Source organism: Alosa alosa, chromosome 6 (assembly GCF_017589495.1).
Source record: "Alosa alosa isolate M-15738 ecotype Scorff River chromosome 6, AALO_Geno_1.1, whole genome shotgun sequence".
NCBI lineage: Eukaryota > Metazoa > Chordata > Actinopteri > Clupeiformes > Clupeidae > Alosa > Alosa alosa.
The window spans coordinates 21,556,136-21,581,339 of record NC_063194.1 but is presented as its reverse complement, the minus strand read 5'-3'; the positions used below and the strand labels follow the sequence as shown (position 1 = coordinate 21,581,339).

The 25,204-nt window shown below is 45.3% G+C and overlaps 4 protein-coding genes across 5 annotated transcripts in view; 2 read left to right on the top strand and 2 right to left on the bottom strand.

Moving 5' to 3' along the window:
* plekhh3 (pleckstrin homology, MyTH4 and FERM domain containing H3) overlaps positions 1 to 2,200 on the top strand; it is a 25,805-nt gene extending 23,605 nt beyond the window's left edge. Inside the window, exons 12-13 of the mRNA XM_048244795.1 lie at positions 1 to 178; positions 859 to 2,200. The exon at positions 1 to 178 is cut by the window's left edge and continues 14 nt beyond it. Of these exons, the coding sequence (XP_048100752.1) occupies positions 1 to 178; positions 859 to 999 (319 nt within the window). The 3' untranslated portion in view covers positions 1,000 to 2,200. The remainder of the gene's footprint in view (positions 179 to 858) is intronic.
* A 1,041-nt stretch (positions 2,201 to 3,241) lies between these two features.
* On the bottom strand, positions 3,242 to 10,820 carry tubg1 (tubulin, gamma 1). The gene is made up of 11 exons (XM_048244799.1): positions 10,629 to 10,820; positions 9,822 to 9,934; positions 8,247 to 8,414; positions 7,546 to 7,614; positions 6,629 to 6,708; positions 6,339 to 6,465; positions 5,639 to 5,725; positions 5,291 to 5,440; positions 4,783 to 4,932; positions 4,450 to 4,611; positions 3,242 to 3,998 (listed from the first exon to the last, which is right to left on the bottom strand). The coding sequence occupies exons 1-11, from the start codon at positions 10,675 to 10,677 to the stop codon at positions 3,801 to 3,803; spliced, it is 1,353 nt and encodes a 450-aa protein (XP_048100756.1). The 5' UTR covers positions 10,678 to 10,820; the 3' UTR covers positions 3,242 to 3,800.
* Positions 10,821 to 12,047: 1,227 nt separating this feature from the next.
* retreg3 (reticulophagy regulator family member 3) lies at positions 12,048 to 24,980 on the top strand. Its single transcript, XM_048244796.1, has 9 exons — positions 12,048 to 12,930; positions 15,551 to 15,657; positions 16,112 to 16,142; positions 16,377 to 16,503; positions 16,769 to 16,853; positions 20,028 to 20,165; positions 20,795 to 20,874; positions 21,271 to 21,403; positions 21,579 to 24,980. Exons 1-9 carry the CDS (start codon positions 12,683 to 12,685, stop codon positions 22,169 to 22,171), a joined length of 1,542 nt encoding a protein of 513 aa, XP_048100753.1. The 5' UTR covers positions 12,048 to 12,682; the 3' UTR covers positions 22,172 to 24,980.
* LOC125295511 (fatty acid-binding protein 10-A, liver basic-like) lies at positions 16,893 to 19,114 on the bottom strand. 2 transcript variants are annotated; one of them, XM_048244798.1, is made up of 4 exons: positions 18,683 to 19,114; positions 18,215 to 18,387; positions 17,634 to 17,723; positions 16,893 to 17,374 (listed from the first exon to the last, which is right to left on the bottom strand). In XM_048244798.1, the coding sequence occupies exons 1-4, from the start codon at positions 18,747 to 18,749 to the stop codon at positions 17,324 to 17,326; spliced, it is 381 nt and encodes a 126-aa protein (XP_048100755.1). In that variant the 5' UTR covers positions 18,750 to 19,114; the 3' UTR covers positions 16,893 to 17,323. The 2 variants fall into 2 exon arrangements, 1 of the variants encoding a protein (XP_048100755.1); XR_007193671.1 differs by having other exon boundaries at positions 17,328 to 17,374; positions 17,534 to 17,723.
* Positions 24,981 to 25,204: the final 224 nt, after the last annotated feature.

Sequence of the window (25,204 nt, the reverse complement as noted above, 5' to 3'; positions counted from 1 at the left end):
CTTCTCAGGCAGGCTGCTGCTGGGTGTTGCGGCCTCTTGTGTCTCGCTGTATCAGCCCGGAGAGGCTGAACCCCTGGACTCCTTCCCCATCGGTCAGATCTGTTCATACGGCATCTCGGACCCTCACACACTCCGCATCAGCACTGGCGACCGGGATCTGCTACTGCAGACCAGCCAGGTGGGGACACACGCATGCACACACACACAAAAACAGACACGCACGCCCAGCAATTTCCTCTGAACACAGAATGCACACACATAATAGCACTAGAATATACACTCACAGGGTTGCAATACTACAGTAGGTTCATTTGTGATAACATAAGCATGAAGCATGGCAGAACAGAGCAGGACTGATGAACCCTTTACACATAGAGTAGTGCTGGATTGGGTTTTGTGACAGAGCAAACACACATACACACACAAACACACACAGCAGTGCTGGAGTGGAGACCCTCACTCAGCCAGCAGTGGCGTGTGAGTGGGCTCTTTTGTGAGTGGACAACACTAATGAGCCGGAGCTGCTCTGGGGAGGTAAAGTCCAGGTCCTGGCCTCATCTTTGGCTGCATCCCTCCAGGCGTTTCCCACAACCCCACGCTGCCATTTCCCAAATCCAGGACTCCTCCTCCTTTAGCCCCCTCTTCTCATGTACTGCATACAAAGGCCTGACTGTGTCACGCCCCCACCCCCCCTCTCTCCCACACACACACACACACACCACGACCATACCACTCTGCCCACACATACAATGACTGTCGCTTATGTGCTGTGTGCATTCTGCTGCTGCTGTGGCCTTCTGGATTACATCAGGTTAGTCATGAAAGATGTTAACAATCCCTTCTTCTTTCTCTCCTCAGCTGACAGAGATTGTGCACTTGATGAATGCCTACCTCTGTGCCACCCAACGTCATCTGGGCAAGGGGGATGTCACCGTTACCATGGAGACCCATCCCAAGTTGTGCAACCCACTGCTCCAGCTGCCCTCGCATGCAGTGTGATGAAACACACTCACACATGCATACACACACACACTCACACACACACAAACACATTCACACACAGAGGCTCAAGCCATGTCCTCAAAGCACTGAGAACTGTGGAAACACACCTGAGTTTGAAGAACCTCAAAATCCTAAGAATTATGGCAAATATACGCACACACACAAAGCAATCTGTCACCTCTGATATAGACTGGAAAACAGACAAGACAGACAGACATCACAGACCCTCTGAGAGCGCTGGCGAGCCTGTGGGAGCACACAGCGACAGATAAAGAGACAGACAATCATTACTGGACGGTCAGAGGGAGGAAGTGCGCTAGCCCTTTGATGGCGTCTTTGGCTTTTGAGCAGGACGCGGATTTTCAGACTCCAGATGCACTCAGCGGGAGAGGTTACGGCTAAGGAGCTGGGAACATCCTGTCCCCTGCAGCACCAGAGGATTCTGGGAACAGACACTGGGGGATTCTGGGTATGTCCAAACCCCCTCCGACTCAGCTAAGCTCTTCACACAGATAGCATTTGATCAGTCTGTCCAACTGATTGCGTCTTTCAGCAAGAGGATCTCCCTGAGGGAAAAGGGTTGGTCCCGGCTATTAAGGCTTTTGTACTTTTTAAAAACATTTTTTTTACATGTTTTAATATTCGCTTGGAAAGAACTATAAAACACCCTTAACAACTCTCGCCCACACCCCTCACTGAATGATGTGTGCACGCGTGTGTGAGAGATGTGATCTGACGTGATCACGACTCAGCCCTTCTGTCACGAGAGCTCGGACCAAAGCTCTCCGGAGGCTTCTAACACTGACTAACTCCCTCCTAGCTCTCACTGCACTACACTACAGCCCAAATCAACAGACTTCTTCAGCTCTTAACTCTGCTTCAGCACAGAGTGGTGAATTTTCCTCCAACACACACGGCCTCTCCTTCTCACGCGCACACACACACACACACACACAGACGGTGAGAATGCTAGTGTGCAGCTGCTGGCAGCTGTGAGCCAAGGGGGGAAACTAAACAGACTGTTTATAGCCTCCAGCTCGGAAACGGATTGGTTTTTGCCACACGGTACTTTTTCTTATGTCACTCATTTTATCGGCCACTACTGCACTGTTGATTGTACAGCTGACTCAGACGTGCAATAATATAGCTAACAAACAATAAATACTGTATGTACAAATAAATAAGAACCATTATACCATTACTGAGTTGGGAGTATTGATGTTTCCTGTTAACACGTCACACACATACGCACACACAAGTGTTACCTCTCACCATTTTACACCCTCTTATTACTCTGGGATCCTTCTCACGCACTCTCTCTCTCACTCACACACACACTCCAAATAATGACTATGTACGCTCTTGGAAAAAAACCAACCATTTATTTTTACCATATCACAACTTGAGTAAATTTGAAGCAGCTGAGTATTTACATTTGGAGCATGTGAGCAGAGCGACGGCACTGGGAAATGTGTGTGTGTGTGTGTGTGTGTGTGACGTCAAGACAGAGCTCCAGCTCACGCACACTGGGCTCATGTTGAGGATGAGGGAGAAGAGGAGGGGGGGTGTGTGTGTTTTTTTTGGGGTGGCTGAGTGGGAGATTTAAACTGCAGGCCTCTCCTGGACAAGTCAGACCCACTTCAAACCCACGCAATGCTTTAAGAACTCAGTGGAACACAGTACCATTCCACCATCCACACCTGGACTGTATTAAACACAGTGGTTTGCACACACACACACACCACAAAGAATTCTGTGTGTTTCCTTCAGCAGCAACACAGAAACAGCTGTGTGTGTGTGCGTGCATATGTGTGTGTGTGGGTGTGTGCGTGTGCATATATTTCATTCTCCTGAGGGAAAGACTGATTGTGTAGCTTGTGTGCAGGAGGGACCAAAATGTGACTAACTTTGTGTGTGTGTGTGTGTGCTTCCCGACTCTCCATTTCCGTCTCCAGTCTTACTCCAGCCCCTCTAGGGTTACATTCAGACACATCTCTTGTGTGATTGCCTGAGCTATTTTTAAACCTATGTCAGAAAGAGAGAACGAGAAAGAGAGAGAGAGAGAGAGAGAGAAAGAGGGAGAGACAGACTGAGAGATGATCATTTACACCTCTGAGTAGTCACTTGATGATCTGGAACGACAGGAAACCATCTTCTGTTTATCTTCTGCCGTGTCAAACAGCTCAGGGACTCTACAGACAGATGCACCAGGCCTGGATGCCACGGTGTCTTTTTTTTAATGTACATATTAATGGGAATGTGCATCTCTAGTAAATGCTGTGGAGGAGCAGCAGTATGTCATTCAGCCAGACAGGGAAAGCTGTAGATCAGCAAAAAGAAGAAGAAAAAGGTTGAGAGGTAGCGGTGACTGTGCCAGAGAGAGAGAGAGAGAGCAGAGGAGACAGACTGAACAAGCACTTGACTACAATTGCGGAGCACTTTTTGAGGCACACATGAGTGAGAGAGAGAGAGAGAGAGAGAGAGAGAGAGAGAGACACATGGGACTCTAAGAAGAGGAGGGACTGTTCTGGGAACAGCCATTTCCTTTCTGGCTACTCTACTTTATCATTGGAGGGCTAAGGTCCTTACTGATCCCATGTCAGGACCAACCGGGAGGCGCTTCAGCAAACAGTTATCAACAATGTCCACTCTTTGAGTGTGGCACAGGGACGTAGAAGGCTCGGAGACTTCTTTATCAGTGTGTGTGTGTGTGTGTAGGCTCCTGATGAAGCACAGCTGTGTGTAGACTCCTTTTCATGAGGCACAGCCTTGAGAGTGTGTGAGTGTGTGTGTGTGTCTCACTGCTCCTGTGAGCCCCAGGAGATGTAGTCGGGCCGCGTGGCGGCGCTGTACTCGTCGATGAGCTGCTGCACGACCTCGCGCGAGTTGTCCAGCTCGTCAAAGTTGTCCTTGAACATGTCCTCCTTCCGGAACTGCTCCAGGAAGGCCTCGCGCTTCCGCAGCTTGTCGTACTGCTTGCAGGTGCGCTCAAACAGCTGAGAGAGAGAGGAATAGAAAAATAGCCTCATGTCCCAAATGCTTCATTTACTCAGCATTCCTATTATAGGCAAATTCCAACCATTGTCAAATCTTTCCCAAACAAGTCTTCAGTCTAATGTATGAATCAGTACTTTCAGCCTCCAACTCAAGTAGCTTGTTACGCAGACACATGACATAACTACACCAGAAAAGGAGGAAAAACATTCTATCTAATTTGAGGAAACGGAGAGCTCAGCCAGCTAAATGCAATTCAGTGTAATTCAGTTGTGAGGCTCCACTGCAGGGGGAGAGCTGAAGAGCTCTAGGCTCCACAGTCGTGTGTGTGTGTGTGTGTGTGTGTGTGTGTGTGAGTGAGTGAGTGAGGAGAGTGAGTGAGTGAGTGAGTGAGTGAGTGAGTGTGTGAGTGTGAGTGAGTGAGTGTGTGTGTGTGTGTGTGTGTGTGTGTACCGAGGAGATGCTGGTGTGGTTGGCCATCATGAGGCCGCTAACGCGGTGGGCCGAGGGCAGATAGGGCGACTTGCGAGACAGTGCAACCTGGATACTGGCAGGGCCCCACGGGATGAAGTTGGCCAACTTCCTCTCCCTGATCCTCTGAAGGCTCTTATGAACCTACAGTTTGAACGTGCGCACACACACACACACACACACACACACACACACACACCAACATCTGTGAAAGGAGGCAAATACACACTTCTTTCCTGTCCATGATAGTAATCTCTTACACATAAATACACAGGACCTAATAACAATGTCCACACACACACACACACCACACACACCTTGGTCCACCTCTCCCTGGATGATGTTGAGAATGGCTATGTAGCAGTGGTTGGTCTGGCGGTCGCGTCCAGTGGACACCATCACGTTCTTAGGCTGCAGGAGCCTCCTCATCACGTCCAGCACTGTGGTCTTCCTGATACTGGCCACCTGCACACAGAGAGAGAGAGAGAGAGAGAGAGGGAGGGAGGGAGGGAGGGAGGGACAAAGGGACAAGGGGAGGGGAGGGAAAAGAGGGAGACATGGCAAAAGGGAGGGAAAGACACATGGAGAAGCAATTTCATGGGTGAGTGAACAAAAAATCTGACAGATTTAACTCATAATCTCTAGTCATAATCTCTAGTCAATACTACAACATCTCACTCTTGGTGGGGTTAGTTTATAGTCTCTCTCTCTCTCTCTCTCCCTCTCCCCTCTCTCTCACCCCTCTCCCTCCCTCTCCCCCCTCTCTCTCCCCTCCCCCCTCTCTCTCCCTCCCCTCCCTCCCCCCTCTCTCCCTCTCTCTCACCGACTGGTCTGTGGTGAGAGGGGTGTATCCAGTCATGAGGAAGTGGAGGCGGGGTGTGGGGATGAGTGAAGCTATCAAACCAATCAGATCGTTGTTCATGTAACCAGGGTAACGCAAAGTTGTTGTGCTGGCAGACATGATGGTGGAGACCTATGGAGAGACAGAAAACAGCTTCAGATTAAAAAACAGAAGAAAAACAAAAGATTTCATCCTCCAAAAAAACAAATATCTATTTAAAGTATTTTTCATTTTTACACACCTATGTTTAAGTTTTGGGTGATTGGAATAATAGCAGAGGTGTAGCTGGGTGTCAGGTTCAACTGGCATGTTTGAGAGCAGTGATCTTACCAGCTGATTGATCTGGGAGAAGGAAGGATTCTGGATATGCAGTCGATCAGTAGCAATCCTGTTCAAAGCAGTGTTATCCAGGACCACCTGCAGGTGGGGGTGGGGGGCACGGTACAATGTCAATAACTTTATGTAGAAAGACACTATTATTCTGGATTATGAGAGTACTCTTATAATGTTACTGTTTTTGCACTACAATGGTACTGTTACCACACTGCACATAGCTGTACATATCTGTATGGTTCATACTGAATATCCATATCTATTCAGTTTTTCTTACAATATATTCTGTTAATACACTGCATATATCTATATTATTCTTACTACTACTATAATGGTACTGCCACTACACTGCACATATCTGTACATGTTGTTTATACATTTTTCATATTACATAGCCATATTTATTCTGCTCTTATACGGTAACTGCTAATACACTGCACATATTTATATTTCATTTATATTACTCTAAACCACTTTCTGTAAACCAACTGTATACTACTGTCTACATTGCACTTTTCTGGGTTTTTTTGTACTTCTGGTTAGACACAAACTGTATTTCATTGTCTTTGTACTCGTACTCTGCACAATGACAGTAAAGTTGAATCTAATCTAATTTAATCTAATCTAATGAGTGTATGTGTGTGTGTGTGTGTGTGTGTGTCTGTGTGCATATGTGTGCTTATGTGTATGCCCTCACCACACAGTCGGCATTCTGTGTCAATCTCTTGAGTGTCAGGAGAGAGTTGTAGGGCTGCACCACCACATCACTCATCTCATCCTGGTTGGGGAACACTGAGTAGGTCTGCACCAGCTTCTTGGGATATCTGCACTCCCAGAGGCACGGGAGGAAAAAGGGGGGGCAGAGACACACTGAGAACTACACTGATGCATGTATGCTGGAAGTTAGAATACAAAACCTTTCCAAGGTGACAGTAGGCACAAACTTAGGTGTGTGTGTGTGTGTGTGTGTGTGTTCTGTGGCCTTACCTGTCATTGAGGCGTTCCAATAAATAGGAGCCCAGTCCAGAACCAGTTCCTCCAGCGATGGAGTGGCACAGCACAAACCCCTGAGAGACACACACACACCATACTCTGTGTAACAATGTGTGTATCTAGGAATTGGTGCCTGTGTCCTCAACTACTCCTTCTCATAATTAGAGCGTATACACACATATTTATAGCTATAACTGTCCTACTGACCTTCTTTTAAGAGGACATGAATTCACACACACACACACACACACACACACACACACACACACACACTTTTCACATATAATCACACAGATGTAGCCTACACACAGGCTTGTTCCCACAAACATACACATTATTTCTGAGGTGGACACACACACACTCACACACACTTCCTCAACCCCTCAGGTGCATACACACACATACTAAACCACCACTTGGTCTTAAATGAGTGGGGCGGTAATTACCTAGCAAGGCGGGTTGGGTGGAGACTGCTGTTTTAGAGGGAGGAGACCTTTTAATAGCCATGAAATGACACCCTCCTGTGAAATAATGCGTGGCTATTCGCACATGTGTGTGTGTGTGTGTGTGTGTGTGTGTGTTAAAGTTAAATTTCTATATGTGTTCTCCGTTTACGCAATCCATTACCTAACTTATCTGAGTAAATATCCGGACCAAAAAAGGGGGCATGTGACACATTTAAGACTTTTTCAACTCCGGCATATTTTGGTGAATGAGGTGCCATACTCACAAGACATGCATTCTTATTTAGAACTGCTGTGTAACATTATTCCAAGAAACTCCCCCAAGCAACTCCAGTGGCAAAATCACAGACCTATCCGCCTCCATGGCTCTAACTACAACTCGTCACACCCTTGTGAGAAGAGGAGGGGACAATTCGGATGTTTGAATGGCTTAAGGGCGAAGTTTACCTCCAGGCTGTCACTGCCGTCTGCCTCTCTGTCGATGATGTCAAACACGTCCTCGTGGATTTTGTCTCCCTGTGACAGATCAACCAGTTTACATGTACCAATATATACATGTATATACTGAAATCCTTACAACAACACTATCATAACAACTAAACAGGGCTCCAGATGGCAACTAAAATGGTCGCCAATGTGCCTAGCTTTTTTATTTTACCCAAATTATGCCAACAGTTTCTTTTGCAAATATACTGTTTGTTGCAGAAGTTGGTGACTATAAGGAATCTTCATGTGTTTCATCATATTATCTCACTGATATTTTTCACTGGAGATGAAAATGTTAGCTTCCAAGGATTATTTGTTTTTTGTCTGGAGCCCTGCTAAAGAGGAGAGAATCTGAACATGTGGAACAAGCAGGAGAGAATAAAAGAATGTGGTATGCATATGTGTGTCTATGTGTGTGTGCCTATGTGTGTGTGTCTATGTGTGTGTGTCTATGTGTGTGTGTCTATGTGTGTGTGCTATGTGTGTGTGCCTATGTGTGTGTGCCTATGTGTGTGTGCCTATGTGTGTGTGTCTATGTGTGTACTTGCGCCAGTACATTTACTTTACTGACATCTCCATACAAATTACCCTGATAAAGAAGATGTGCAAGGCATGAAAGAGCATGAGTTTGTGTGTGTATCCTTTTTGTGTGTGTTATTCACCTGAGAGAAGCCACTGGCCCAGTTGTTCCCGGCGCCACCGCCGTGCTCCGACAGGTAGATGTTCTCCGGGTTGTACAGGTTGGCGTAGGGCGAGTTCAGGATGGAGTGGATGACGCGCGGCTCCAGGTCCAGCAGCACTGCCCGGGGGATGTAGTGCTCATCGTCTGCCTGTGGTCACCCGGGGACAAACACTCAGATAAACAAACAGCTCTCGGGGACACAAGTAATGCAAGTCATTCAGAGACACTACGTCAAAATACTAAATTATGCACATGTCTTAAACACGTAGACTACTGGTCAAAAGTTTGGGGTCACTTAGAAATTTCCATTCCAATCCATTATAGACAGAATACCAGCTGAGATCAGTTCAGCATTGTTTTTCTAATCAGGGCAGCAGTTTTCAGATTACATTATGCGCTTACATTGCAAACTCCTAATTCCCTAAGTCCGAATGTTATGGGTACCTGACTGCCAAGGTGCTTAAGGGGAGTCATATACATGGAGGGTTACATTGCAATAAGTTACAGAGGTATGGGAAATGATTACTGCCTGCTGGCATCATAGCTTTCAGTTCACAGGCCACCATCTAGATTTCGGCACCAAATGTTATTGTTTTGTACCATCTAGTGGACAATTTTTGAACTGCAGCAAAAACAAATGTATAACCAACACCAACATGTGCCATTTTGCAGAGCTACACCAAAGTCCTTTTAGGCAAGTCCCTCCACTCGGCGGCCATATGGCAACGCTTTTTGGGTACTCATCGGGCATCCTATTCGGCAGAAAAGCACGTGCGCAAGGCTTCATGACACCAACCGTGCTTCAGCGGCGAGTTCACAACACATGATTGGCACGATGACTGCACAACACAGCACATAATTGGCTCAATGTAGTCACATCACACCACATGAATGGCTCAATGTATACACATGTTGACGTTTTGTCGAGGAAGGGGTGTGACATGTGTAGTAACGGCCGTTACAAACTAGCCCCATGCATTTCTATGTGTCTCCTCATTAGAAATTCTCTGGCTACACACACAGAGGCACGAAATGGACATTATTACGTATTTGCACCCACAGAGGCAAACATTGTAGTTGATATGAACAGACATGCTAATGAACTGGACTGCAGCCGTTCTTGTTAAACACCTGGGGCCGGTTGCACAAAGCACCTTAAGTTTTTTCCCTTAAGGCTTAATTTCTCCCTGGCCTACAACAATGGCAACAATAACCGCAGGATTTGTAGAGACAGGTGCGCACATCCAAAAAAATGTGTAACAGGTGCCAGACAAAACGTGTCAGAGAGAGAAAGGAGATGGTCTGCACACTATAATATACTGATAACAATAACCGCAGGCCCACTATCGAGCCAGGCCGAGCCAGTGCTATATATTGAGGGCTCAAATCTGCTTGAATGCTTTTCAAAAGAGTCCAAATGGCCCTACTCAAACCACCTAGTAGTTGTGTCATCATGTGTCATCAGTACTGACAACTGTCACAGCTTGCAATGCAACTCACTGCCACTTTTGTTTGCTTTTTTTGAAGATACAGTTTATACTCGTTTGCCCCTTACTTGGTAGAAGAATACATCTTTTCGGTCCGTGCCCTCTGTGGCGAACTCCTCCACAATGCCCTCAGGACTGATGCCATGCTCAGCACACAGCTGCTTCCAGAACTCAAACCCAACTGCCAGGGACATTAAATCACACAACTGTGAATTCACATGGCTGACAGCAAATCTGTTTGATCAAAGTGTAACCTTAACTGTATTTAACTGGGCATAAATGCTTGTACTTTACAACAGATATTTTGATTTTAAAACATGTGTTCAGTTCAGAGAAACGCTGTGCTAATAGTACGACTTTAATGGTAGAAGAATAACGTTCATTTACAAGTTATTTAACAAACACAGACGCGCGATGTTAAATAAAAAAAATAGGCAACAAGAGATATATCTCGTACATTGTATCTAGATGCTCTATTCGTTATGCATCAACTGGCTGGCTTTCACAGGGCGGGCCACCTTTTTGTCGCTGAAGAAATAAGAAACCCATGGTACGTTACCCGATGTTGTGGGTGAATTTTACGTCATACGGCAGATGGTAACGTTAGCCTGGTGATGATGGCAAAATGATCAGATTTTGCCATTAGCAAACTACTTAACTAGAATAATGCGGGTTTCTTTAGCGGTTATTCTCTGTAGGTGACTGTTATAGCGTTATTCTTTACATTGTTACCAACAGTGTAGTAGTAGGTCTACCGTTACCAAACTGACTAGCTAGCTAGCTAGGTAGCAACCTAAGTAATGCTAACGTTGGACACAACGGGCCTATGTTAGGAAAGATGAACCTTAGGAACCACATATAATCAATTTTCATACTCTGATTCCCGCATTGTCCAAGTTGTAGTGTTATGATCTCTCGAGGCATGCTTGCCCTCTTAGTGGACTGGTGAAGCTGTCTCCTTTTGCGTTGTTGACTGTCAGTGGGAGCAGATTTCCGTGGCTTCCCGCTTCAACATCACAAATGCCGCAAAACGGCTTCCTGCCTCTCTGAAGAGCGCATGCTCCCTGTCGGATTGCGTTCATTTCCTGAGAGCATCACGGACATTTTTTTCATAAACCATTTCGCTTACGTTCATGCATTGCAATGTATACTTTACTGCACACTTTATTAACGGTATTTTGTACCATTTGTAACCTTGCACTTTGTATTATACTATTTTGCAAAAAAAAAAAATCACAGATTGTATATAGAACAAAACTAGCCACAAATAACAAATTCTTTGGTAAGATCAATTACTGGAGTATTTATGTTATTATCCACAAGGAATATGACATTATCTAAGCATATATACACGGGTTTCCCGTTTACCAACAAAACTAGATGCGCGCGCAGCCGTGAGGGAGCAGACGCTTGGTGGCCGTCCACAACGTTATAAACTTAACCTAAATAGTTGGCTGCTGTAAGCTACAATCGGATTTTTTTGTATACCCCTGTTGTCTCAATTATATTAACATCTAATTTCAGACTATATTTCAAAGTTTGAAGTTCATTTGGATTATTAATATAACATCGTATTTTGTCATTTTTGGCGAAGACATGCATTCCGTTAGGGATATTGAACATATTTAACATTCTCAAACCATCGTGATTTCGATTTGGTGCAGTTTTCAGCACAGGGGTAACAGTGGTGTCACAGTGGGGACGTCTAGAATGAAAGTATCACTTATCAAATAACTAAAAGCAAAAGCAGGCTGAGACTTGCTGGCTTCTGACACAAATAGCTTTTATAGATTAGATTAGATTAGATTAATGCTCCATCTCATTTGCCCTATACATAAATTATTTTTTAGACATAGTAAAACATCCAGGACATTTCCAGTGTCATAAATTAGATAAAGGTCAAGGCTGCATAGACAGCTAGGCTAGACCACTGCAGATCATACTAGCACTGTTGAAGTGACGGTTTGAGTTGTGGACTATTTTATACAGTCTATTACCTGTAGTTGGAGCTCTTAGTTTTAAAACTATTCATTGCCATTCATCATGCATGGTCGCCGCTGGGAGCCTCCGTTTCAGACATGTTAACACCGGCACTTTATTTGTAGCCTATTGTAAATAAAGTATTTATGTCTGCAACAGACTTGTGCATATTGACAGAAAATGTGTCAATGTATTAGTTCAACTAGCAGTAAGACGTAGAAACAAAGCTGAAACAAGACACAGTGCAATAGTTTGATAAACTGGATGGATTTTACTCAATGGTGCTGGGTTCCTAGCCTCACAACAGAGTGCAAAGGACGGGCTTCTCTGATTGGCTGATCTCTGCTCACGCAGGAGACAGACGTCCGTCAGGATTTGAACAGAATTTGAGTAAGAAAATAAGCAAAGGTGCTTGGGGTTACGCAATATTTGAAGCGCTTGGCTGCATGGCTATATATAGAGGCATTTTGGAGTGGAACTTACCGTTTGCACGATAAGTGGAGCGCCTATTCACTTCAACAGCAGTGTATAGGGTCCCGTGGTTAGAGGTATTTTCGTGATCCGATATTAATCCTAACCACTGAGGCTAACTAGCATTAGCGGTTCTTACACGGAAGATAAACATACATTCGGAATCGTTTTGTTCAACAGTAAACATTTGGCATTCGCGGCTGTTTACTGTTTTTGTAACCATGCTGGATGTTTTTACATGTAGTGCCAATCCGTTTGGCCCACGAGTTCTACCTAGTGCTGTCGTTTGATGAACTTGCAAGCTATCGTTAGCTAGCTTCCAGAACTAGCTTTGCTGGAAGAACAACGCAGCAAAGGCAAGCTCAGTTTCAGGTAGCTAGTGCGTTTATTTTGTATTGGTTTTAATATCGTGTTGGACAAAGAAAGTGTCAATTCGTACTCACTTTCTTGTCACTTTATATAAGATATATACGTTGTTATGGCGCACACGTCGGGAACAGATGTGACCAAAGGATTCGACGGCTCAACAAAGCAAGGCTCAACTGTGGGCATGCGAAGTCGACCATGCTCCAGCGAGAGAGAAGCCCAGGTTCGTGCTGTGAAGGCTTCCCTTCAAGAGAAGTTAGGACCATACGAACGACTGGTGACCTACCTCCAGGCAGTACTGGTGTGGGAAAAACCGATTCACAGCGTGCTGCTCTTCATTTTGGTCAATGTGTTGTTCTGGTAAGTCCTCTGTACTAAGTAAGGCCAGTACCATCAGCTAGCGTGACTATGTTAAAGTGTTGAAGTTAGCTTGCTTAGCCAAATAACCCCCATGAAGGTTTATAAAATAGTAGCATGGCTTGGAGTTTGTGATGGGACATTTTCGTAGTTACTGAGGTGTTATACATGAGTTGCCGTTATTTACTTTCACTGCATGGTCTTGTTGCATTTTGTGATCCACTGAACACACACGCGTATGAGTGTAAAAGGTTAGGCTGTCAAGAAACAGGTGCGAGCCATTTGGTCTTTCATTGACTAGTTCTATTGTTCTTCCATGTACTTTTCTGCCAGGGATTGTTGTTGAACCTTTAATGAAGTGAAAACTGCTCTCGGGTCGTTTTTGCTTGGGGCTGAACACATGGACAAAGGTCGTGTTTATCAGCTCCTCTGCGGGAACCCGCGTGACCAAATAATATAGACGCTCATTAGCCCATGGACCAGAATGTTGTGCCAGGCAGAAGTACAGGCCATTCAAGTGTCAGCTGTTGTTCATACCAGCTGTTGACTTGTGGATGGCCTTATGACTTCAATAGAGATCAAACTGACCTGGGACATGTGGCCTCTGGCCTTGGTCCTGAAGGGTTTTTCATACTCAAGATGTTGCAGGACCTAAGAAGTTGTGATTGCTGGACTAGGGTAGACTTAAAGGTGGATTTGTGTTTATAATTGAAATACCATTCGTTTACATTTGTTTCTACTTTAGACTTTTAAAAAGGCAACCAAATTCAACTTAAACTGGGGTAAATAACAAGAAATGCACAGTGATACTGGGGAACATGGACATCTGCTATTTAGTGAGCCTACTTAAGAACAACATCTCATGTTATTGGTCTAGAAGCTTTCTCAAATGTGTTAACTGCACCTTGTGGATATTCTGAAGGCCTAAGGCCTCAGGATAATACCCCCCCAAATCTTCAGAAGAATGTGCTTTATCATGTTTCTTTCGGTGGCAGTTATTTCTGTTGGGGAGCTGTGGACACTGAGTAAAGCTTTAATCTGTTAAATCTGTTTTGTTGTGTTTGCCTTAGTTTTTGGACTGACCTGGTTCTGTTCTAATGCGCACATGTACACGCTGATAGCAGAATATGCAGCTTCAAGGAAGAGTGAGGGAGAGTGATAAGGGGAAGCAGTGGGTGGGGGGACGATGAGAGAGAGAGAGAGAGAGAGAGGGGGTGGGGGTAGACTTAGCCACGACTGTAAGGATAATGAGAGGCAAAGTAGAGTGGACACAGGATGGAAGAGAGAGAGAGAGGCGCAGAGGAGGAAAAACAGAAGGGAGGGAGGGGTGTGAAGTCAGGCATGCGGCTTTACTGGATTAGCCCTGCTGTCCTCCCTCCGCTGTCACAGCTCTTTCGTCCCTCTTCGTCCCTCTTCCTCCTCGCCTCTTTGCGGTGCCCTCTGCTCCAGTTCACCCAGGGGAAGAGGTGTCCTCCCAGCAGGGCAGCAAGGGGCCTGGGTTGACCCAGAACCCTGCGGGCAGATGACTATTGTGGGTAGATACTCACCTCTAAAGGCTGAGCAGACATGGTACAGTGAGGAGAGGACTACTTACAGCCACTTAATCTGAAGTGGGTTTAGCATGTTGGACACATTGCAAATGTAACCCTATAATTCTCCCTTGAAACAAATGGATAGATTGTTCAACGTTGGTTTGTAGGCTAATCAGTGAAAAAGTGGACTGGCCAAGGTAGATTTAGAGTAGTGATTCCCTTTCTGGATGGGATCCAGAGCCCTCAGCTCACTTGCTATGCAGATCATGGCTACATTCAGAAACCAGTTTGTATTGACCCACAGCTTTGTTTATGAGAGGTCCTGGTGGGCATTGGTATTCATCAGATTTCAGTCGTTACAAAAACGTCAACAGACACAGAACACCAGAGAGTCAACATCAGACAGACAAACAAAAAAGTATTAGTACTTGGCACAGTATCCTATCCTGTGTACTGTAGACCTATCACATGATCAACAACAGTGTAAGACCATCCTGCCGACTGCTGGTGTCTGTCTGTCCGCAGTAGAGGGGCTATGACTGATCAGAGATCTGTGCCTATAGCGCTGAGATAGGGCAGTCAGCTGTAGACGATGCAGCTTGAGCTGACCCGAGTTAGTGCTGCCTCACTGCAGGTCATACAAAATGCGGTCGGCCTGCCTTTGGAAAAAAACATACCAGGGACTCGCTTGCTGTTTTCACAAGTGTGCTCAAATGATAATGTACACTGTGCGTAGATGCAAATGCAGCTTACCTTTGTACCATCACACATCATCACACAGAACAAACATGCAAACACACACAGGCACCCATAAAGCTCCTCCTTTATAACGAGCGGGAGACACTCCGTACAGGCCTGTCAGACACACACAATTAAAAGGCTTGTAAACCTCATCACTTGGAGTGGGAGCAGCAGCTGTTGTGGACTGTTTTTCTTTCTTTTTTTTTTCCTCAGCCAAGCACACCCACACACACACACCAACACACACACACACACACACACACACACACACAACACACACACACACACACACACATGTAACCTTATATGTACAATCAAGCCTGATTTGCGTGTCTCTGTCTCTTTCTCAGGTTCTTTGCCCTTTCCTCTCTGCGACTTCTGTTTCTGTTGTGTGTGGGCTTAGCTCTGACAGTCTGTGTGGACACATGGAGGAATAAGATCTGGCCAGAAATCAGAGGTGAGCTCTCACCCCCTTCCCAGCCTTCTCTTCGTTTCTCATTCTCTCTTTTCATCCATCTATCACTCTCCTCTCCCTTGCTCTCTCTTGGGTAGAAGTCCACTACACTCCTCTCCATTCACTGCTGTGCTATGTGTACCTACCAGTGCCACTGACATTAATTACCCTCTCTCCACTTAATCACTCTTCCTCTCAAACAATTACCACAATCCTGACCTTTAACTCAATCCTGCCAGGGGATGCTTCTGCGTAGTCACCTTTGATGACCGTGTGTGTGTGTGTGTGTGTGTGTGTGTGTGTGTGCGTGCGCACGCTTGCCTTGTGTGCACAGCTGGTCACCTCTCTGCTCTCCCCTCTCCCTGGGAAATCTAAATTGTATCACGTCCCTGCTGTGAAGACTGCCGACTCCCCAGCCTCACTCTGTCGTCTGTGTGTCTCTTATTTCTCCTTACAGTCAAAAGACTGGACGAGAGCGAAAGTGAAAGGTACGGTATGATGCTGTGTATAAATTGTGTTATTATGTATATATTGCGTTACATGCTCCAAATGTAAAGCACTTTGAGCTGCATTCTGTGTATGAAAAGTGCTATACAAATAAAGCTTATTATTATTATTATTATTATTATTAAATGTGATTCTGATTGGTTGATGTGTAGAGTTATTGTCAAGGCTGTGTTATTGTGGTGAGGTCACTAATGCTGCTCCCTGGGGGCGTGTAGCTGGGGCGTGGTGCAGCCGGGCACTCTGAGCGTGCCGGAGCTGTGCCAGCACATGGCCGAGCTGTGGGTGGCCTGCGTGTCCTGCTCTGCCGGCCTGGTCAACTTCAAGCGCCGCAGCCCTGGCAAGGTGAGCCAGGGGGGCACACACACACACACACACACACACACTGGCACCCATTCAGAAGCACACATGCACACGCACACTGAGGAGGCCGAGCTTTCCCTGAACACATGATCAATACACCCATCTGTCCAGTCATGTCATGTCATGGCACGCAAGTACACATACACACCCAACTGAACTATTCAGTTACACACTTAACCCATCAGAGTTCTTGTTAACAGCTAGCAGATCATCCATACATGCAGCTCTTCTCTTTGTTTTGCACTAGTTCTGTGTGCTGACCTGTGGAGTTTTCACCTTCTTGGCCATGGTGGGGCGCTATATTCCTGGACTGTTGCTTTCTTACTCAGCAGGTATGTGCAAACATCTTGCAGGCAGCAAGCCGCAACAGCACACAAACAATCCATGATATTACTTGATCACCATGGTCACTTGATTATCTTGATAAGTATCACTTGGAGCTGAAGCTGCTGTTCTACAATGAGGTCATAATAGAGGATCTGTCACAATCTGTCCTTTCTCCGTCTGTTTTATGTCCAGTTGTAATGAGGAGATTGGGTATGACTTTGGAATTTTGGAATTCAGGAATTGATTGGGTATGATTTTGGTTGCTGCTTTTGCTTTTTCTATAAAAATCATGTATAAGGGCAAAGCCCTTGATGGATGCAATCGAACTGGATTTTATTGAATTTATTAACCATTAAATAAAGTCATATTTAGAAGGGTACACTTACAAAATATAAATGGTTGACAGGACAGGACATTTTTAAGGAAAAATATATGAAGGCTTTCAAATATAGTTTATATATTCGTTGAGTATAGCTCAGATTTTCTTGCTTCGTTTAATTAGGGATGTAGAGCCAGCTGTCATCGTCTGAGAGCCCAGCGTTGCCATGGGAAACAAAAGTACACAATAGCATGTTAGAACATGAGCAGCAGGTTGACCATCTATTCTGTTCATACATAAAGCCATTACAAAGACATTACAAAGACATCACTTAATGGCAGTGGACCACTGCTAATAAAAGCCAACCTCATATACCAGTCAGAACGTCGTCTCTCAAAATCTCTTGCGGAGTATAACGTTACACAGTGCAGTTTCAACTTGAACGTAGCCGAGAAAGGCCACTGACCTCCACCATCTCCTCCCCCTGGACCTCGCGCACATGGGTGAACTTCTCCGTGGTGCAGATCAGCTTTCCATCCTCCAGGCGCACCATGCACTGCTCACAGCAGACAGCAATCAATAAGATCAAAAGCTCTGCCTTCTCTACGAGCGCACACAAACAGTATTCATGGGTTTCATCTGGTCCCTTTACACAGGTGTATTAATTAAGCCCCATGCAGTCTGCATTCATAATCATGGTGCTTGATTTTATACACCTGTGGAAAGGGACCTGATGAAACCCATGAATAGACTAACCAGTGAGCGCATTTGTGGCAGAATGTCACCAGGACAAATGTCATGTAGATGTATGCAAAGGATTGGATCACCTTGACCTCGTCAAACAAATGCTCAACGATTATTTAGCAACTCTTATTTGAACTCTCATAGTTTAAGTCTCAAGTTACATTTGCATTTCTATCTAGAAATGTACTACCTGTATTTTAGTTAAACTGCTGGATGTTCAGTGTAGTAGTTCAGCATACACCGTGTTATGCCCGGGGAGGGGTTGCTTTATGAGAGTGGGCACGGCATAGTGTTGACGCCCACCTTAAGCTTCTTGCCGTCCAGGGTGTTGATGATGCTCTCACGGCCCAGTGTGAATGAGTTGGTGGTGGAGCGCAGCGGCGTCTTAACAGTCACTACAAAGTCCTCGCCATTCTGCTTGATCTCCGTCACCGGCTTCACGTCCCGCATGATGCGAATGAGCGTGTCTGACACAGCTGGGAAATGCATGACACACACACACACACACACAGAGACAGAGACATGCACAAAATGAGTAGGATTATAACATTGTAGTAATCCTCTGGTGGATCATGAGATCAGAGAAGCTGAACTCTGAAAACAACTAATGTTGCATCTTGATGCATCTGTATACAATTCAGTCAAACTGTTTTGAAGTAAGAAATGTATAGGAAGCCTTAGTGAAACAGGAAGCTAATAGGCAGCATTCAGACAACCATCAAATACTAATGACTAAATTGCAGTGATCAGTCATGAAATAGATATACTCACACAAGACTTTGAAGAACTCTTCGTGGTTCTCCTGGGAGTACATTTGCCACGCTCCGTTGAAGGCCATCTGCTTCGATTTCCTCAGCACCTTAGTAAAGTCTCAGAAACTGAGGTAGACGTGGGTACCAGGTCAAGCCAACAGGATCCGTCGGACTAGAGCACTGACTGGATGTTTGTGCTGACTGAGAGGCTACGGGTATTAGTTAGGCTGGAGATGGTGTGGTATCCATGACTGGGACTTGTTGTCCCTCTTGTTTTTTGGTGTGAAATCCCTGTGGAGGATACAGTAACTAAACTCCTAGCAATGTGACGGCTTACTAACAGTAGCAATATAATGTGTTTCAGTTTTGCTCCAAGCAAGAATGAATTAGTGGGGTATAAAATAGCTCTTTTTTTTTCTCTTTTTTTTGTGTCGGTAGTACATAAATACACATACTGCGGTTATTATGACCGCCGCGCAGCGAAGCGAAGCGGAGGTTTAGTCAGATTTTTCTTTTTTTTTTTTTTTTTTTTTTTCGCATGTCCACATTTCCGTCAAGGATTCCCCGGACACTGAAAGATGTGTAACCGGGGTAGATGGAACCATCGCCGTTTTTGAAACTTGGTGGGCATGTAACCCCATATGGATAGCATGGAACCATCGTTTTTCGTTTTTACCATCTGTAGCCCCCAAAAAGCTGGACTGCACCCCGAAAGGAGGGTAGGGCAGACACTCTTTCTGTGAATATCTGGGGGAACCGTGGGGCCTAGGATGACCAATTTTTCCGTATGTTTGCCTCCCCAGGGTCATGTTAACCCATTCCATGTGCACACATGTGCATAAACAGATACACACGCACACACATACATTCACAGTAATCATCAAAGCGCATGACACATACTCACACAGTAGACATATACACACATGCATGCACACATGCACAAACACACATCATGCAGGCAAACACACAAGCACGCACACACACACACCCACACACATAAACATAAACGTGTACACGCACACATGCACACAATTCAAGAATGTCTCAGAATTATGAACAGGCAAGATGGGGGTGGGGTTGTATAAAATGAATTTTACATGTGAAATCCATTAACTAATCATGTTTTGGTACTTGTTGTCTAGCAGTGAGAATTGAGTGTGGATAATGCAATTTAGTGAGACAGTTAGAATCATATAGGCCTTTCAGTGTGATTTATTTTTGTGGAAAAAATGTGCTGGACTGGGCGGCGGTCATATTTTGTACCGCTCTGCAGTACATCTAGTTCTTGATTTCTTAATGGTCATTTATGTGAGCTGAAGAGTGAAATAACAATACTAATGTTCCTTTTTCCTCCACCCCTGTAGTGCTGTCAGTGCTGTTGTGTCCGCTGGCTGTGTACCACCGCCTGTGGCAGCGTGTGTGTGTGAGGCTGGAGCCGGCCCTGCAGTGGCTGGACTTCAGTCCCGCAGGCTACATGATGTCCAAGCCCCTCGACAACCAGTGTAAGTACTGACCGATATTAAAATTGCAATTTGATTTACAATATACGTTTTCATAGTCCAGCTTCAGTTCAATATTCCAAATTCCACTTTAAGTTGGGCACCCTTTGATTGGTGAGCATGCCTAGTGCACGAACAGCACAGCACTCCTGTAAGGTGACCGTCAAAGCGCAAGAAGGATGACCTGAATGAAGACATAGATGTGATAAGATTAACCATTGGGACAGAGTTGCAAGCTGCATAATTAATTGTGGCCTTTGCAATTAGCTGATTGCATTAGTTCAAACTGTGATTTGATACAAAAAAAAAAGGATTAATTGTGCAGCCCAATTAGCACTACCAGTTCCAGTCCAACGTCAACACCCCAGCGTTGCTGCTGAGCCAAAGATTTTAATAAAACCAAAATGCTGCATGGGTATATCCATCATTGTAGTTAATGCATAATAAGGAATAAGACCTGCTTAATGGTATAATTAACACAGAGAAAGTAACTATGCACCTGAGCATATGTCTTACTAGCTGTTGTACTTGGGCATATGAAGTACTGTGTCTCTCCAGTAGTAGTGTTTAAGCATCTGTAGGACTGCAGTGCACTGTCTCAGTCTGATTAACTGTTGACCCTTGCATTTCAGTCTTGCGCCAGCCCATCCGTGGTGCAGCTTCTACCGATGCTGACGACAGTGAGGAGGAGCTGGCGGCTTTCTGTCCCACGGTAAATCCCCCAGTCTATATATAACCACATCACTCGCCAAATCCACACACAGACTACAACCATACTGCTGGGAAAATCCCTTGGATCACATATAATCATACTCCTTGAAGTCCTTAGGACATCAAATAAAGCCACTGGATATTTTGTAATCCATTAGATCTCATGTAGCCATTATGCTGTAAATTTAATCAGGCCCTTGTTGGAAGTGTTAGTCTGCTGGATCAAGTCTGTTTTGACATGCCTGAAGTGGGCATAGTCTGAATATGATGGCTTGGTTAGGAACTGTGGATAACTGAGAAAGCAAAACCATAATCTCCCATCACAAGTTGTTGTCAGCAGTCACGCTAGAGTATTTTGATTTGAAACATGATGTTAATTCTGACTTTCTCTTTTTAGTTTGATGATGCTGTGGTTGCTAAGGAACTAGCTCTCACCGACTCGGAGCACTCAGATGCTGAGGTCTCATACACAGAAAACGGCACCTTCAACCTTTCCAGGGGTCAAACCCCTCTCACAGAGGGCTCTGAAGGTCAGGCTTCATGAGCATCATGGGAAATGTAGTCTTTCCTCAAATGCCCGTTCTGTTATATAAGATATTTGTGTTTTTGTCTCTCTTGCGCTTACCTTCTTTAATATAAGCTGTTTAATCCTGTCATGTGATCCTCCTTGTGTTGATTGTACTGTTTGTGATTGTCCATTTTAAGACCTGGATCGACACAGCGACGCCGAGGAGTCGTTCGCCTGCGACCTGCCGGACTTCCCCTCCATCAACCCGGACGCCACCCTCATGGAGGACGACGATGACCCCAGCATAGGGCTGCCCAGTCTGAGCTCGATGGGCCTGTCGGGCCACCGGGGCTCGGCCCTGCTGGACCTGGACTCGGACCAGGAGGAGGAGGAGCTGGAGGGCGCCCAGCTGTGCCTCAGTGCGCTGCAGCAGGCCTCCACCCAGATCTCGGGCCAGCTGGCCGGCACCATCACCTCCAGCCTGCTGCAGGCTGCCCTGGCCAGCCAGGTCCAGGCCCACATGCAGGCCCAGGCCCAGCCACAGCAGCACCGTCAGGCTGCTTCGTCCAGGCGCAGCGGCAGAGACCCCGCAGCCCAGGGGACCCACCACAGGAGCTACAGGCACCAGTCCAGCTCGGAACTGGACACGGACCTGGACGGGGAGGACTTTGAGATGCTGGACCAGTCCGAGCTGAGCCAGATGGATCCGCTGGGGCCGGACGGGGCCAGAGGAGGGTCGGGGGGCAACAACGCTGGATTCCTGTCCAACCTGCTGGGGAAGCCTCAGTAAAGCCAGGGGGCCACCCATCTCCGCTACCTATCTCTAAAGTGTGTGTGTGTGTGTGTGTGTGTGTCTATGTGTTGGTTTGAGTCTGAATGCTGATATGACAACGGCTGGCAATTCTGTGTGTAATTGCACAATTGTGTTAGATCATGTGAAAGATAAGAAGAGAGAGTGTGTGTGTGTGTGTGTGTGTGTGTGTGTGTGCCTGCCCGCGTGCGCACATGTGTTTGTGTCTACTGCACTGTCAGTGTGTTTGACTTTGATTTCTAGGTCCCAGCAGTCATGAGTCCTTCTCTGACCGCCTCTAGAGTTATCACTGTGAAGTATTTCTCATCTCTTCAGTTTCCTCCATTTGGACTTCCTGTTCCCTACCAGGGTCTATCCCTCCTATATCTTGTTTTGTAGGCAGAGCAATAGAACACAGGAAATAAATTAAAAAAATATTTTTTAAAAAAATCTTAATCAGACAACATATGTTTAAAACAGAAACCATCAAAAGACTAAAGATAGAAAACCAGAAATCTTACTCAAACCAGCACAACTGACCAGCTCCCTTTGTCCCAGTATACATGTAAGCTGCAGGGATCTCTTGACCGTGGGAACCCAGTCGGTAAAACCCCAAAGACTGGCCTCTGTGTCCACACGCTGACCAGTAGGGCTCTAACGCAGGACCAATGGGGCTGTAGTTTCCAGCGCAGCAAGGAGATGGGAGCAGCACGATGATGTCACTGCAGATGCAACATGGGAATTTGTGTTCTGGAGACACTGCCTGTTGCGAGGCTGTTACCCAGCAGCCAAAGCCAGGCTGTAATGATGCCTGTAAAGTTGAATCATCCTCTTGTTTATTTCACACTTACAGTAAATCCAAAGTGACCCGCCATATACAAGCGACATATTTATCAGTCTGTGCTCCCTGTGGCTCAGTGGGCTCTCTTAAGGGTGTTGACAAGTATCTGATTATGAAGCTTTTTAGAAAAGAAAGGATATGGAGTTTCACACATAAAGTGTGACTTTCATATTATGAATGACTTCTGAACTGTAGGCTTGGCACTCATTCAAAAGAGCTCAGCCACTCTTTCAGGTGAGCCCCATGCCCCCTGCCGTTGTGTGTTGCTTGTTGGTTGGTACTGCACTAGTGCATTTGCTGCCTTCATTTGTCGGTGCCAGAGAGGCCGAAGGGCTGAAGGTACCCATACCCTTTTCTCTAACTCTCTCTCACACACACATACACACTTGCTCTCTCTTCAACTGCTGAAAGCATCCATAACCTTCTCGCTCACACACACACTCTCACGCTCTCTCCCTTTCCAACTGCTGAAAGCACCCCCCACCCCCCTTTTTCACACACACAAATACACACACACACACACACACACACACACACTGCAGTGAGAACTTGTTGCTGCAGTGTTTACCTCAGGCACAAATGACCATAGAGCTTCACTGTAAGCATGAGGATTGTTTTCCAAGGCCTCTGCATGGTCTTAGTGCTGGCTTGCCTGCCGTCTGCTGTATTTCTGAAGGTCTTGCCAAATGTCCAGAAAACCCAACAGGCTGACCTGTTCATATCCTACATCTGAGAACCCTCAAGTCTAGCTGACCAAGAATGACATTCATGTGCTGCTGTTTACTTTTCTAAAGCATCACAGAACACATCTGTTCTTGGGTATTTAGTATTTGCAAGTTAGTTTGTCAATCCATTTTCTTGATTGTTTTTTTTTTTCTTTCTCCCTTTTAATTCTCTTTCACACTGTTTCTGCTCTGTCTTCTCCCAGTTCCTGTGTCTGTTTTAGCTACAGTTTGCTCCAACTTCAACGTCAACCCCCTCGTTAAGCTCATTTTAGACATTTCTGATGTGATGTATGTAATGTAGGTGATGTGAACACAGATGATGGTGAGTCAATGCTGTTTACTCATTATTAGCTGTGTTTATTTCATGGTGGTCTATGGCCACTCCCCTGTTGAAGCTCAGTGCCGTTCAATTAAGACTTGGGGGCTCGAAATCCCATCCCTGTATCGTTTCCATGGCAACTGTGAACTGCCAGGATGCAATATCAGATTTCTCACTCTTTCTGCACATATACTTTTACTAGACAGGGTGGTTTAATAATTACATAACATCCCAGCAAAATAACCTTTATCTAAATTGTAAAATAAAATGTAGTTATTTAAATGTACATTTTCAGCAAAAGTGAGCCACACCGCCCGCCTCCACCAACCCCCACCATTCACCCCCTAGACTGACCATATGCAGGACAATATGATAGACATTGAGCTGAAAGGTGACATTGCTGCAAATGTTCTGTATAGTTCAAGTGAGTGAAAAGCCCTTCTAAAAGAAGTTGTTTAATGAAGGATGCAAATAACTGGGGTATGTACATTGAACCCGAGAAATTAGGCTACACGCAGGTGGAATACTGCTCAGAGATGGGACAAAAGAAGGCTGGTTTATACTTTAAAAAGGTCTATTTTTATTTGTGCAGTGTTGTAATTATAAAGTAATGTTTGTGATAAATCCAGTATAATATATAGTTTGTGCCGCTGAAGATCCTCATCCCAGGAGAGCCTGTCAGAGTGTGCAGTCCAAACTGAATTGAGGTCTGTCCTGTGATGGACAGATACAGAATGCTAGTCCTGCTTGGTTGACCCCCCTGTGGAACCCTAGTAAGGAGTTTTAGTACTTTGACGAAGAACCATTCTCTGGCATGAGTGTATTTTTCTGTAAACGTGTATCAGTAAATACATGTCCCTCTCTATCCCTCTGGGTTTTGATATGTTTTGATGTGCAAGTACATTAAAGAATTTCTGATTTAAAGTATTTCTGGATGAAAATTATTTCTATTGCCACTATGCAATTTCTCAAACATTAGTTAGATCTAAATGAAAGATACAGTAGGCCCAGGAATTATGGCATTTTGAAGGCTTTATAAAAGGGGTTGGCTAGCATTTCTGTATTTTCCTGCATGCTTGCATTTTGTGTTCTTGCATGAAATGCCTAAAACCCCCAGAAGAAAAAAGATGCTAAGAAAGCTCTGGGAA